Source organism: Lepidochelys kempii, chromosome 7, assembly GCF_965140285.1.
Source record: "Lepidochelys kempii isolate rLepKem1 chromosome 7, rLepKem1.hap1, whole genome shotgun sequence".
Taxonomy (NCBI): Eukaryota; Metazoa; Chordata; order Testudines; family Cheloniidae; genus Lepidochelys; species Lepidochelys kempii.
In genome coordinates, this window is record NC_136386.1 from 41,529,051 (window position 1) to 41,545,145 (window position 16,095).

A 16,095-nucleotide genomic window follows, 5' to 3' on the forward strand; every position below is an offset into this window, starting at 1 on the left:
GAAAGAGACATCTTTAAAGCTGAGATTTTGAGATACCTCAGACAGTTCACCAGACTTCGAAGAATTACATATAAATGGGGGGTTAACTTCATAGGTGCTTATGCTTTTAGAAACTACAACAGTAAAAACACACAAACGCAAAGACCCTAACCTTGAAAAATTGTGTGACTGCTGTGTAATTCTTCCTCATTTGGTTTATAAGTATGTTAAGAAGGTGGAGTAGGAATTCCCTTAAAGTCCTATCTTGTATCGAAGGACTATAAGGTCTTCATTTTTCTGGCTAAAGTTAAGCCTTCTATGGCCTCCTTGTTAAAGAGCATAGTAATACCAGTTGAGGTAGTATTTCTGCCAAACCCATTAGCAGGTGAATAAGATAATCACTCAGACTGAACTTTGGTACAGCAGCCTCAACCCTCAGAGCATTGGCTGCAGTCTCTTATTGTGGAAATCTATGCTTAACTGTGAGAAAGTGCCCCAAAACAGCCCCCCTTCCCCCGCGCGCACACACTAAAATTCTTCATCCCGCCTAAAGCTGTTCTTGTTTTTTGGGTTTCACAAGTCTGGACAAATTACCCCTCCTATGAGGGCATGCTTCAGGATAGGCCTTTATCTAGGAGTGAAGCACATCAGAAAATGGGTGCTTCAGATAATCAGGGAAGGATATTCAATGAAACTCATTGTCCCAGTGACAAGTTTGTTATCCCAAATTAAATTAAAATAAACCAACACTATCAACAAGACTTTTCACAGCATCAGAAGATGAAGAGTGCAGTAGTCTATCTCCTACATATTTGAACTACAGAACCAGTTCCATGGAGAGACTGATATTCTGGAAAGGGTACAGTATTGTTTGTGTTACAAAAAGAAACAATCGCATACAGCCCATTCTAGATTTCAGGTCTCCCAACAAGTCCATAAGGAGATCAATATTCCAGATGGAAACACTGAAATTTACCATTACCTTATTATCTTCCCAAAGCTTCAGAATATGAAAATAAACCTTCTGGAGATATGATCAGGGAGACTCACCCGAAAGCACTAGAGTTTTTTCTGCAGCAAGAAGCATTTTCTATACAGAGTACTCCTTTTTTGACTCATAACTTCTACATGGATATTCACAATTGCCTTACCACTTGTATCTTCAAGTGAAAGGAATATATGTCCACCAATGTCTGATAACTTTTCATCATGTTAGACAGGGCCCAGCAGCCATTGCGAAAACCTTGAGAAATATGGCTTTGAACAAACAAGTGGAAGCACCCATTACAATTCACAGAGAAGTCTACCATTTAAGTTATATCTAAAGCCATCTTTATTTCAGAAGTGATGCAGAAGAAGATAGGGAGTGATTCGCCAAATATTTATCCTAAGATCAACTCTCTGAACTAGTTTTTCTCCTGTGTGGCTACCTGGCACAATTCTTGATTCACTTCCTGTCAGCAATTGGTTAATTCATTCTTAATGTTACATAACAACTATCTAAGAATGGGTCCAGAGAAACTGGTAATCAGTATAGATGCCAGACCCCAGATAGTAGGAATATAACTGGACTCCTGCAAGGATCATCTTTTTGTCCTGTGTTTATACAGTGTCTAGCATGATGGTCTATGAGTAGGCACTTCCATAATACAAATAAAAATATGAGTGGAGGCAGATGTAGCCCAGAGAGGCATATAACCTGTCCAATGCTATGGACTATCAACCTTCATCACTACTTAGAAAATTAGCCTTGATCTACTCCTTGGAACCCTACATGAAGTAGGAAAGTCAGGGTTGACTAGCTCAACAAGACATGCTTAGAACACAAGGAATACATCTATATACCATCTAGTCTTCGGTGCACCACAGGCCAGGTTGGAAGCCTGTTGATTAATGTGTTTGCATGTAAGTCCAGATGGAAAGCCAAAAGAAGAGGAAGAGACATTCAAAAGTAGAGGCTGTTGTCCCCTTATTTCAGAAGTGGGCTAAAAATCCTTCTTTATGCTATTTGCCTCTCAACCACTCGAGAGCAAAGATGGTAAAGAAGATTGTGAAACAGGCCATAGTTATTATAATGACCTTCACATTAATCCTCAGAATTTGTTTCTCAGACCTGATTTAGAGGAAAGTGGAACTTCCTCTCAAAGTCCACACACGCGCACACAGCATAGTGCAAGAGAGATCTATCCTGAGCCAATATCTAGTGTTACCTAACCCATCTTCTGGGAAGCTGAGAGAAAGAAGCGACAGTCATTCATTCTAAGAAGGGTGATAAACACCCTCTTGGAATCTGAGGAAATTCACAAATGATCACTTGTGGCGTAGGTGTTGGCATTACAAGGGACACACATCAGGGCATAGTCAGTTCAAGCAAAGGACATTCTGATGTTTTTTCAATATGCCCTGATCAGTTAGCTCAAGATCAATACTTTTGCAAAGAGCACTCAATGATTGCAGGCATGCTGCACCATAAGAAACCCATGAGAATCTCTCATCATCATCATATAAGATTCCTGAGGATCACCACTCTTATCAGTCCTCTGGCAATATGCAGGTTCTTATCATGAGCTTGATTTGTGGGCTAATAAAGGCATCTTTCAGCTTCACAGTTGGTAGGTCTCTTCTCACTGAAAGTATCTTGTCTATTCACCACACTTCTTCTCTAAGGGGGTTTTGGAGCATGACATTCTCTAAATGAAACTTTGGTTACACATTCTTTCAAATGTGGTAGTTCTAACTCTAAATGTGGTAGAACTAACCAGGCCTCCATCCCCAAGTCCATGATCTTCTCATATTAGGAAGTGGTATTGTTGTTGTTTTGGTTGAATGCAGATGTCCTAAGTAGAAATGCATGTGTTAGATGTGAACAGACGCTACAGAGGAATAAGGTGCATTTAACACACACATTCAAAGCCTCAGGTACAACTCCTCTCTTTACTTTACACTGTAAAGAGAACAGTGTTTTTGTGAGTGGAGAGATCACACATATCTTATGAGAAGGACTGTAAGGCTACTACAGGGACTTCCATCCACATTTTCTCAAAGGCTGTAGAGTCTTGCTGATGAACTGTTTGTTAAAGGAACAGGGTACTCCTGTAACCCTTAAAATTCCTATTCAGTTCTTCACGGGTAAATTGAATCCTCCTCCCTTCCTAGGGATGACTTATTGCTTCCTAAATCCCACCGTGAAGACTGTCTGATATAGAGGGAACGAGAAAGGGAAAATGCTGTCATAGTGTGAATTTTCATGGTAGGACCCTCCATGGAACTGAGGTACTCAGGGGAAAAAAATAGTAAGCTCTTGAAACAATTACACCTAATTTCTTTTCTGTTATTTTCTGAAAAGGCCTGCACAGTCCATAGATTTATATCAATATTTTCAATTAGCATAAGCCTTTATTCACTTGCACTCTGATCAGCTCAAACTATGCTAGCAGGAGAGGAAATTATCTGGGTCCAAATGGTATTTGGTGCCCTTCCTCATTTCACCCAAGTATCCATAATACAGCTGTTAGGGAGACACTCACTGCTAAGATCCTGACTGCAGCTTTCTATGTGCTCTGTAATGGGTCATTATATTTTTTTCATATACTCTCCTCTCATGGCTGATTCCCCACTCCGGCACTTCAAGTGCAGAAGGTGGAAGCCTGCAAGGATTCTAAAAGTTAATACTGGCCACTCCAGGCTTGCATTAAATTTCCAAGGTTACATCTTTTTTCTGACCTTGGATGGGTAGATGCTGTGACCACCCAAGTGCGAGAACCCAGGAATTCCTTCTTGTGGGGTATCCTCAAGCCCTTTCACACTCCCTTCAGAGAAGAGCTGAGAAGACAACAGCTGATTTCCTTTGTTTTCTAACAGCTAATTAAACAACGATAGCTAAGTGGTTTGAGCATTGGCCTGCTAAACCCAGGGCTGTGAGTTTAATCCTTGAGGGGGCCATTTAGGATCTGGGGGGAAAAAAAATTGGGGATTGTGCCTGCTTTGAGCAGGGGGTTGGACTAGATGATCTCCTGAGGCCCCTTCCAACTCTGATAGTCCTTGAGTCTATATACACAAACCTCTTAGGATACAAAAATCCAATCCTGTTCTAAAAAAAGGTAAATTTTATTAAAAACAAAAAGAAAGGAAATACATTTGGAACTTAGGCTTTTTGCTAGATTTAAAAAAAAAAAACAATTACAAGGATTAAGTAACAAGATAGCTCTCTAGAGGTCCAGCTTAAAGATTACAAGCAAAACAAAAGCACCTGGGGTTAGCACAGAAGAGTCCACAAGCCATAAAGAAATAAGAGATAAACCTAATCATGTCTTCCAAGACGTTTCCTAATCTACTTACATATCTGGGGTTTCAAATGAGTAGTTTCTAGATATTATCTGGTGATCCATCATACCTGGCCCAAAGCTTTTTACAGCATAGTTCCAGCCCTGTCTCTGCTCTCCGGGAGAACAACACAGACAGACAAAGGGGAAGTTTTTTTCCCAATTTTCAAAAGTTCTAGCCTTCCCATTGGCCCTTTGGTCAGGTGCCCCTCCCTTCCTTTTACCTATGCAGGGTGACTTTTTAACCGTTTACCGTGGTGGTGAGCAAACTTTTTGGCTTGAGGGCCACATCGGGGTTCCAAAACTGTATGGAGGGCCGGGTAGGGAAGGCTTTGCCACCCCAAACATCCTGATCCCCGCCCCCTATCTGCCCTTTCCCACTTCCCGCCCCCTGACTGCCCCCCTCAGAATCCCCAACCCCCCTTCTCCCTGTCCCCTGACCGCCCCCTCCTGGGACCACCCCCCTGGGACCCTACCCCCTATCCAGCTCCCTCTGCTCCTTATCCCCTGACTGCCCCAACCCCTATCCACACCCCCGCCCCTGACAGGCCCCGCAGGACTCCCATGCCTATCCAACCCCCCCATTCCCCATCCCCTGACTGGCCTCCCCGAACCTCCGCCCCATCCAACCAACCCCTTCTCCCTGTCCCCCGCCTGCCCCCTTGGACTCCCTGCCCCATATCCAACCCCCTGCTCCCCGCCCCCTTACCATGCCACTCAGAGCACCAGGACTGGCAGCTGTGTTGCCCGGCTGGAGCCAGCCACGCTGCCATACTGCCCAGCAGGAGCTCGAAGCCCCGCTGCCCAGAGCACTGGTGGCACAACAAGCTGAGGTTGCGGGGAAGGGGAGACAGCAGGGGTGGGGCCAGGGGCTAGCCTCCCCGTCCAGGAGCTCAAGGGCTGGGCAGAGTATGGCCCACGGGCCATAGTTTTACATAATTTACAAGTAAAGCAAGTACAGAACTACTACCAAGAAGGATTTATAGCTAACTGGCTGGCTGGGTGTCCATAAAAGGGAGCTACCCCCCACCTTTCATTTATCACATCTTCAAAGGAAACTCAAAGAACAGTACACTTGGCCCTGAAAAAAAACAAAACCCAGCAGCTCCAAAGTAGCATATATCCTATCTGAGCTGGAAATATCTCTGCTTTTCTTCAAAATTTCTCTTTTGTTTTTGTTATTTGACAATATCTGAGGACAAGGAAAGTTTTGTCTGAATGAAAACTAGGTAAGAAATGAGTCAGGATTTGGCTTCTTTCTGCAGATGTATATATTCAATTATTAATATTGCTTTCTGTTTAAATTCAAATTTCTTAAAGGGCGGTGTTATACATATAGGGACAAAATCCGCCTAGCCATTTTGCATGTGCTCAGTGCTAACTCGGGAGCAAGTAACTTTTTCTCCTCTTGCTTGACCTGTATAAGGACCAGGCAGAATTGCAGTCCCTGTACCTCATCCTTAGTTCCTCAGGGATTCATGATATTCCATAGGGGGCAGAGAGGAGGTTGAACTATGGCCCTCACTGCCTCTCTTATCCACACACCATACAGGACCAGCAATGCAAGGAGTAGGAAAGACTGCACACCCTTAAATAGTGCAACACTGTACCTCCCATTACACTTACCTACATAACAGACAGGACTTAGCCCATAAACAAGAAACGAGACTGGAAAGTTGCCTTACAGGTAAAGAAACATTTTACTTACTTATTTCATCTCTGTGTACATGATCTTAAACACAAAGGAATGCAGATAGCTGATTACTATTATTGATATTCTATTTGTGTCCATTCCTTTTCATGCATGTGTTTAAATTAATAGAAATGGTCTTTAATTGGTGTTATGCAAGAGCGAGGTGAGGAGAGTAATCATTTAGGAGAGTAAGATCTGGGGGTGCTTTGGAGCAACAGAAATGTAAGATTTTTTTCTGCTGCTGAAGCAGAATTTATAGCAGGTCTATTATTTAATAGACACTTCCAAATCTGATCTTAACTAAAATTTTGAACTTTAAAAACTAGACGGAATAATACCTTGTGGTTGAAATCTTTGGCAGCTAAGCACAGGACTTTCAATCTTTGGAAATATGGTGCAACTCCAGTATTGCATTACGACTAAAATAAAACCAGTGGCTTTTCCTCAACTTTTGGGTAAAAGTCTAGATAAACAGAAATGGACAGAACTGGGGGTGAAGGAAACCGCGCATTATTTCAACATGACTGATGGTCTCTGACAGAAAGATGAGAATTGCTTAAATAGAGTAGATGCTATTTATGTGGTTTTTCTTCTATTTAAAGAATGTTTTCAAATGAAAGGTTTCATGTAAGTAGTATCATTATGAATGCATTATATTAGCACCCACTGAAATTACTACAGTCAGAGTTTTGTCAGCCTTTCCATTAAAACCTCCTATTTTCAAGCTTGTTTTGAGATGGTTAGTTTAGTCTGAAAAAAGGTCCAAACCAAAAGTGAATTGTTCTAGAAAATGTGAATAAAATTTTTTTCTGCCATTTAAGTCACAAGAAGGTTTCAAAAGTTCTCTGGGTATGCAACACATCCTGTAAGACACAGAAAATTTTCATAATGTGAACTAGTACTTTTGGATATGCAGACTGTGGTAGTGATTTTTGTAATGTTTTTCTAGGACCTGGATAGAGACCACTAATTTAATTCACATAGTCCACCAAACAAGCATCAGATTATTATGATTTGGGTCTGATTTTAATGAACATAGGTGAAATACTTCATTATTAGTTCCCTAAGGCAGCAAGTCCCTCTGCTCCAAATTACAAAATTATTTTTAGTATGGAGAATTTCTAGACAGGCATGATGCTCTAGATTAAAGTATCAGTAAGTAGACCCTGAAATAACATGCAATATTTTTATACAGTATCAAGATTTTTCTCTTTCTGTGTCATTATATTCAGCTTCTTTTAAAAATCACCAGATTATAAATATGGACTGAGATTGGTGATCTTGTCTCTTAAGAATGTGTTTTGTATGCTTGTGAGGCTCAGTCTTTCCACTGATAACATATCTGACATGGAGTATCATTTCTAATAATCTTTTGAGATTTAGAGCCATTATCTCAGAGCTATTAATTTATTTTATTAAGAAAACAAATCAGAGTATACCCAAAACACTTAGTTCAAGGAATATTTTAAGTATTAAGGTTTTTAACATTTGGGAAAATATCTGAAGTGGTCTTGAGTATCACTGATGCTATTGCCATTAGGGCACCAGTGAGCAGCCATTAATTGACTTACCAGATATGTTAAGAAAGGAGCTATGAACATTATTACATGACCTTAAAAGCTACTGGATATTTTGAGGTTATGAAAACATTAGTGAGGCTAAGGGAAAAAATGTATTAGGTAAAGTGCAGTCAGTGTGTGGAAAATTACAGAAAATATTACTCTTATGTGGTAAAAAAAAACAAAAAACCTCTGAGACTTATAGACATAGACATGCAGAAATGATTGTCATTAACAAGTTTAATGAACTAAACACAGTAAATTATAAAAAAAAAAAAGTACTGCAGTAATTAGGATTATAAAACTTTTATTTTTTTTATTTAAGTAGGTGTGTCTGTTAGAGGGGGTGTTGGTAGTATTGCCTAACATTAAGGTTTATATGCATATATATAAATGCCACTATAGTTAAGGTTGGCTCATGACATCTATTTAAAGATCAACCTTTCTAAGTCCTCTAAAATTGTCATGCTTAGTTGGATTTCTTTGAAACTGGTGTGCCTCAGGAGGGTGTCATTTGAGCCAGGGTTCCAAAGATATATGCTCAGAAAAAAAAAAGTTTTAAAAAAATTTCTAGGTGGGTTTTTTTTTTTTTTTGCCCAGAGTTAGAGATAAAACCATTATTATGATGCAGGTCAAAATGGTCTCAATCTGTCAAGTTTTATGCAAGGTAGTGCATGGCAGCCACTAAATCTTTGAGGGACCCAAACTGAGAATGGTATTACAAAATGTACGTTTTTGATGTGCCGATACTGAAAAATGTCTGGAAGGTTTCCTTTCCTGCTATTTTATATGCTTTAAAGCTTAAATCTTGTAAGTGCTCTAAAATCTGAACTGTTAATTGGCTTGCTTTGAAATTTGATGTGCCTTATGAGAGCATTATATGGTGTTAGTGATCCAAATTGGGATTATTTAACCAATGGGTTCCTGAGTTACAGGGTCCCTCCAAAAAAGTTTCCTTTTGGTGTTTTGTACTGTTAAACTGAGAAGTACTAATGATTGGATGAGTAGCAGACCTCTTGAAGGCTCTGAACTCCCCATTCCACTAACATATCTAAGGATAGGTTAATGACAAACCTCCTCCTAAAACAAAAGAAGTTTTGGACTGAATCACTGGATGTTCCTAATTTGAGAGTCCACATGTGGCAATTTTATTTTGGGGGGAATGTAATCAAAATATTTCGAGGTAGAAAATAGGTACGTGAATTCTTCCTGGGAGGAGAGGTGTGTTAGGGGAGCAGGTGATTGGAGGAATAGGAAAGAGGGGTTTGGGGCTGTTGCAAGGGGAGGGAGTTGATTGGGTGGGGGGACAAATGGGGATGGATGGTAGGGGAAGCGAGATAGATTGGGGGCTCAGGCGTGAGGGAGGCTTGGTACCCCTCAGCTCTGCCAGTGCACTCCAACCCCACTGCACCCTCAGCTCTGTGAATGTACCTCAACCTTCCTGCACGGCAACAACCCAGCTCTTGCAGTGCCTCCCAACCTGTCTGACCCCCACAGCTCTGCCAGTGCACTCCAAACCCCTGCTCCTCAGCTCTGCCAGTGCATTCCGACCCCTCTGCACCCCACAGCTCTTCCGGTGCATCCCAACCACCCTGCATCACATGTGCCAGTACACACCAACTACCCTATACACCACAGCTCCACCCATGCACACCAAACTGGCTTCCCCATCCCCCTGCACTTCCCAGCTGCCCTGCAATGAACCCCAACCACCCTGAACCTCAACCTTCTTACACCCCCAGTGCTGCCAGTGCATCCCAACAGGTGCAGAAAAGAGCTACCAGGATCATCAGAGGAATGGAGAACCTTCCTTATGAGAGGAGACTTAAGGAGCTGGGCTTGGTTAGCCTAACAAAATGAAGGCTGAGGGGAGACATGATTGCTCTCTATAAATTCATCAGAGGGATAAACACCAGGGAGGGAGAGGAAGTGTTATTTAAGTTAAGAGCCAATGTTATCACAAGAACAAATGGATATAAACTGGCCATCAACAAGTTCAGACTTCAAATTAGCTGAAGGTTTTTAACCTTCGGATGGGTGAAGTTCTGGAACAGCCTTCCAAGGGGAGGGAGTAGTGGGGGCAAAAAATCTAACTTGTTTTAAATCTGAGCTTGATACATTTATGGAGGGGATGGTATGATCAGGTTGTCTACACTGGCATACGGCCCCTCTCTGTCTGTTATTAGCAAATATCTCCAGTGGCCAGAAGTGGGACATTAGATGGGAAAGGCTCCAAGTTACTACAGAGAATTCTTTCCCAGGGGTCTGGCTGGTTGGTCTTGCCCATTTGCTCAGGATCTAACTGCCATATTTAAGGTTGGAAAGGAATTTTTCCCCAGGTCAGCTTGGCAGAGACCCTGGGGTTTTTTCACCTTCCTCTGCAGTGGGAAGTATGAGTCACTTGCTGGTTTGAATGAGAATAAATGGTAGATTCGCTGAAGACTTCAGTAACTCAGCCAAAGGTTATGGACCAATTGCCAGAGTGGTGGGGAGGTTCTGCAGCCTGCAATGAGCAAGTGGTCAGACTAGATGATCATGATGGTCCCTTCTGGCCTTAAAGTCTATGAGTCTAAAAAAGCCCTACATCCCACAGTGCTGCCAGGGCACCTACTGCACCCTAACCCCCCAGCTCTACCAGTGCACCCCAACCCCTCTGAACCCCAACCAGCTCTTCTAGTGAACCCTAACCGTCCTTCACCCTGCAGATCTGCCAGTGTACCATTGAACCCCATCTTCCCTCTGTTCCCCTGGGGCTGGCTAATAATCATTGGAAATTATTTGGATATACTCCAGGTGCGGTCAGTGTATTAGGTGTACCTACATTAAATGTTCAAGGCCGTAGTTGGGCCTGTTTGGTAGAAGTGTGTTTGTGAGGTGAGGATGTCTATGGATTACTTTGTGGTTTGTGACAGCAGTGATTATGATAAGAGGTCTATTTTTTGCACCCTCTGATGTGTGTTGAAAAAGGGAAGAGCTGCATGTATATCTTCAGAATCCACTATACATCATTTCAGTGCAGAATTGTGTACATTCTATAATTAGCAGGGCACAGGGGTTTAACTGTACTGAATGGTGGATGCGGTAGTTAGCTGTGCTTGGTAGAGGTGTGTTTGCAACATCTATGGATTACTTTGAGGAGTGTGACAGAGGTGTGACTGTGATATGAGGACATCTGTTTTCTACCCTCTTGTTGTGTGAGAAAAGGGAAGAAGTGCATGTGTACCTTCAGGATGCAACATGCATAATTTCTATGCAGAATTGTGTAGGTTATGTCAATAGAAGGGTATAGTGCTTTTATTATAAAGGATATTTTCAGAAGTGAGGTGGAATATGAAAAGATTCTGATGCTTTAGTGATGGTTAATGAAAGTGAGATGGTGTCCTGTGAGTAAGTGTAAGGTTGTTGTAAAAGGCTGTGAAATGGTTTTTAAATTGTGTACATGTGGTATTCTTTCTGGGGAGTTGGCTAATTGTGTGGGTGTATACTAGGATCTGGAACCTCCTGAATCTAGTAGTGCTGAGAACTAGTATGTGCATATTAAGATATTGCTTAAAGAAGGTAGAGGGAAGATGGTGTGGGCAACCTTTTTGTCCTTTAATAGTGTTAGATAGTATCCTGTGGGTGAATGTGAATGGGTTGTAAAAGGAGATAAAGCACTTGTACATTTCAGCAGCTGTGGGGTTGGCAGAGTAAAGAGGTGTGTGTGTTAATGGAGCATATTGGGGCATTGCTGAGAGAGAGCAGAGTTAAGTTTGCACAGGCAACTTTAACTGAATTTTCTGGTTTGCAGACGTTTGAGTTTTGCTCAACTCTACATATCATCTTAACTCTTCATTCACATCACTTTTTACCATTGAATGAGAGAGAGAGAGAGAGTGTGTGTGTGTGTGTGTAATTTAAAGTTACAGTTGCATGAATTTCTTTTAAAGCAAAGGAAAAGTGTGGCCTACAGTGAGGAGGGTTTCTAAGTATAGAGGTAAAATGCAAAACATCATTGTTTTCTTCTTACCTGGTAAGACACTGTAACTGGATTCATGTCCACTCAAACCTATAAGAGAGTCAAATACTTCTGTAATGCCATCATCAATATTAATAAGGGGAACGCTTGGTACTACAGCAACAGTAGTTGAAGTCTTAATCTGTGGTTGTCTGTTTGGTCTGTGGTTTGCTGAGGAACCCTTTCTTGATCCTCTATAGCGCATTCTCCTTCTTTGCCGCCTAGGAATTCCATTTGTTTGATTTTCAACAAAATCAATACACCAACAGACAAGCAGGAAATAATAAAGCAAAGATGCAGTCTGCATGTTTTTCTCTTCACAAGCAGTGCCCTAAAAAAGAAAAAGTGAGATATAGATACAGCTTTTTATAGTATATGTCATGTAATGCAAGTTTAAAACACAGTTTTCAGAAAATGCTTAGACTGCTCCAGGGTGGATTTGGTTTAAATCATGATTTAAATCACTGGTCAGGAAGACTTGATTTAATCATAGATTTCTACATAAAAGTGCATTCTTGTTGGTTGTTATAACCTTAATACATATTCTTCACAACTTAGAGATAGATGTAGGTTTCATTTTTAGAAGGTACACACTATACATTTTTAAGTGATTTATTTTAAAAACTTTTCAGACTAGTTTTACAGCTATATCAGAAAATGAATGATTGTTTGGTTATTTCATTTACCAAAGGTAATTGAAGCAGATATTTATGAAGTCATTGGGAGGTGAACTGTCTCCAATTCAACAGGTTAATCGTTAATATTTGGAGGATTTTCTTGCCATGATGTATTAGGAGGAGAACATCACCAGACAGACATTTAAATTGTTTTATTTATCTAAAACAACAAAGTTATGTATTCTGGATTTTTTTCTTCAACAGCAAAGGTATAATATTTTAGCAAAACAAGCATATGAATTTTTGAATTTAGTTAAACATTCAAGTTTTTTGAAATCAGGTTTGTTTTTGTTAAAATAAAATAGTTAAATGAAAATAGTGAAATGAAATATTAAAAAAAAATTAAATTGACTATGTCAGCCAGATCAACATAAGAAACTTAAAATATTGGCTTCTGCAGCTAACTCAGTCATCTTCACCTTCATTTTCCTGTTTGTTCATCACCTGGAAAAGAAAAACCAGCTTTCCTACTTTTTCAGGTCCCAAATGATTTCTCAGTTTGGAATGAATTAGTCCAAAGGAAGAAAATATTCTTTCTACACTGTCAGAAGAAGTTACTGCTGTTAAAAGTGAGATTATCACTTCAACAGTCTCTGAATCCAAGTGCTTAAGTGAATTCCACCAGTTGACTGGTGTGACTTTCTTTAAAACATCATCAACAAACATATATTTCTTGAATGGTTCTTATTCCCAAACTGATTCTCTTTTATGGCCTGCTGCCATTGTAGGTTTTCCTTTCTAGTGAGAGAATGGTATGGTAGATCTCAAATCAATGAAGGCTACACTCAGAAAGACCTCAAGACTTCTGGAATATGCTGCTCAAACAGTTTCACTTTTGTTTCTACTGCCTGTCCCTCCCTTCTCACATTTATCTCTAGACTTCTTCTCTTTGTCCAGATCTGTTCCACCCCCAACATTCTTCTATTTATTGAACTTTTTGAAACTTTGCACTTTTAGAGAGAGGTACGGGATTGACTCTGTACATAAATTTGCAGAGGGACAATAGGGTTGAGGTCTGTTACTTCTAACCTCTATTTATTTATTTAAAAACATTTTTGCTGTTAACAAGCATGTTATCTCTGGAGACACAAATCCACAGTTTGAGAACTGTAAAACTAAGCATCTCTGATGGTATCTTCTAGACTGAGCACTGAGTCCCATTGGGTAGGTAGAAAGATTAACCTAAATAATCTATACAGAAGCCCCTGGAACCCCATAAGATTGGGTCCCTAATCGATGAACTATTGACATTCATTTACAGAACTTTTCTTAAGCATTACATGAATATATTGTCTCATACTATAGAATTAGAATTTATGATCCCTATTCCATGATGAGACATATAGCTCAAAGATATATCTTAATTAAAACTATATTTAGATAGGTTTTTCCTCAAAAAGTATTTTATTAAAAAAATCCTATTTAAATTTAAAAAATCAATTTAAAAAAAATTTTAATCATTGATTTTTATCCACCCTGGATTGCTCTCATATCCCAAAATGGCAGGTTGGCATGGACAATTCAATCTGTTGGATAAAGTCTGTAATGACAGAGCTCTCTAACCAGTCTTGTAATTTTGACTCTCTGTAGTTGAGCAGTACACTTGAATTCAAATATAGCCCTGGATACAGGGATACTGTGTTCAGGCAGCATGGATCTGGAAATCCCTTCCTGAATATGGAACAGATTTCCAGATTCATACCACTCAAATACATGTTCACTGCTCATCTAATAAGTAACTGGCGGTACATTTGGGGCTAGATTTAAGTTTATGGTAGTAGTTCATTGTATTGTCAGAATGATAATTGTTAGTTTTCTGTTAGATACAAATCGTGCCTCCAGCCCAGGCAGCAGACAAGAGTTCATTGATGGCTGTAATTAAAGGAATGCTTTCTCCAACCCTTGACCACCACTGTTGCTTATGGCTGCCTGACCTCTGCAACTCAGGAATGATGGTTTCTTCACACATTGGCAAATCCACTTCTTTCTGTTGTGTCCCAAATCATCTTTAGTGAAGAACACAAGGGCTATAATCTAAAAGGATTGTTCCATATTGAGTTGTTCCCTACGCTATTAAAAACACATCTCAAAATAGCTAGATCATGGAGTTACTGAAGAAGTGGCGTTTTACCCACGAAAGCTTATGCCCAAATAAATCTGTTAGTCTTTAAGGTGCTACCAGACTCTTTGTTGTATTTTTGGAGTTAGTACACTGAACCAGTCATCAAATTATGTTTACTGTCACCAACAAGCAGGGTTAAAAAAAACCCCACTAGACATGATTCCAGCATTTTCTGGAATACAGCAAGCATGTCACACAGCTGTTTTTCAAGTGTGGAATGCACTCCAAAAAGAGGTACTTATGACAAGTATTTCACCAGCTTTTGTCCTCTGACTTGTTGTGACAATCTTGTAGATGCTAACATTATTATCCTACAAAGATGAGAAAATGGGACCTTCTCTGATGAGGACTTGTGATTTGGAATACACCTCACCATCTTTAAAAAAAACAACGAGGAGTCCTTGTGGCACCTTAGAGACTAACAAATTTATTTGGGCATAAGCTTTCGTGGGCTATAACCCGCCATCTTTATAGACTAGACTAAATCTGTGGCATTCTTCCAAGAGAGGCTTAAAGCAAGTACTTTCCTTTCTTTTCTAAGCTCTTCAAGCAGGGTTTGTATTTATCTTTGTGCCTTGTAAAGCACTGAGCTCATTAGAGCTTAGCAAATAATAGATTATGATAGTGCGGTAGGGCTTTATTTGTGTTTTGGAGAGATGTTGTGAGGGATTTTGTTCTGGCACTAGCTTTCCTTAGCCATACTGACCTTTTGTTCTTGTAAATTAAATTTTTAGTTAAATTCTGTTAAGTGTCCAGAATCTTTTGAGTATTAGTCATGGCCTTAAGAGAAAGTGTTGTATAACCCTAGGACAGTGGTCCCCAAACTTTTCACGGTCATGCCCCTCCTTATTCCGGTCTGCACACACCCCCCTCACTGGGAGACAGGAGTGGGGCCACTGCTTGGGGAGGCAGGTGCGGACAGGGGCAAGGGGGCTGAGGCTGGGGTCGCAGCTGGGGCTGGAACAGAGCCACAGCCAGGGGCCGAGGCAGGAAGTAGGTCTGGGATCAGAGCTGGGAGTGGAAGCCGTGGCCAGGCCACGGTCAGGGGCCAAGGCTGGGGGTAGGTCTGGGCCCTGCCATGCCCCCCCAACGTTCCTCTGTGCTCTCTCTAGTGGGGATACGCCCCATAGTTTGGGGACCTCTGCCCTAGGAGCTAGAATAATTTTTTCACCTGAACTAGACTTCATTTAAAACAGAATTCAAAGTGGCAATATTTTGGGATCCCAACAACTGAGGCAAAAATGAAGTTCCTTTTAATATTTACAGTTTCACAAATTACAGTAGCAACATCCATTTAAAATGCTGAAATAGAAGACATCTAGTACATTTAATATTAGGAAAGGTAAAGTTAAGTAGTTGATGTCTTTTTAGGTATCCATTTAATCAAAAATATTTCTAGGAAATAGCTGTGATTTTTTTTGTGTTTGCACAGTATTAGTGATGAGATTGACCCAAGATGTCATGCTTGTCATGCAAGCAATGTCAGAGCGTAAGAAATTTAGATCTGTTCTCTAGTACAAAAACTGGAAGCCATAATCCCATATTTACAGTACAAATGCGTGGGCATTAAATTTTCATACTCTAGTTCTTATAACATGAAGCACCCACAAAAACCTGTATTTTCTGTGATTTTAATAGTCCTCTGTCTTAAACTAGATTTTGGTTTCTGATGTTGACTGTATACATAATGCGTGTAATTGTAAATAATACTGAGTTAGAGGATGTCACTAAGTCTGAGTGACCATC

At 40.4% G+C, this 16,095-nt stretch overlaps 2 protein-coding genes across 7 annotated transcripts in view; one reads left to right on the top strand and one right to left on the bottom strand.

Moving 5' to 3' along the window:
- The window catches only part of CENPP (centromere protein P), a 319,800-nt gene that overhangs the window by 214,245 nt on the left and 89,460 nt on the right, over positions 1-16,095 (top strand). The gene's annotated exons all lie outside the window — the stretch shown is intronic.
- The window catches only part of ECM2 (extracellular matrix protein 2), a 39,501-nt gene that overhangs the window by 20,150 nt on the left and 3,256 nt on the right, over positions 1-16,095 (bottom strand). For all 4 annotated transcript variants that reach the window (XM_073352351.2, XM_073352349.2, XM_073352352.2 and 1 more), the window contains exon 2: positions 11,563-11,881. In XM_073352351.2, coding sequence (XP_073208452.2) covers positions 11,563-11,857 — 295 coding nt within the window. In that variant the 5' untranslated portion in view covers positions 11,858-11,881. The remainder of the gene's footprint in view (positions 1-11,562; positions 11,882-16,095) is intronic.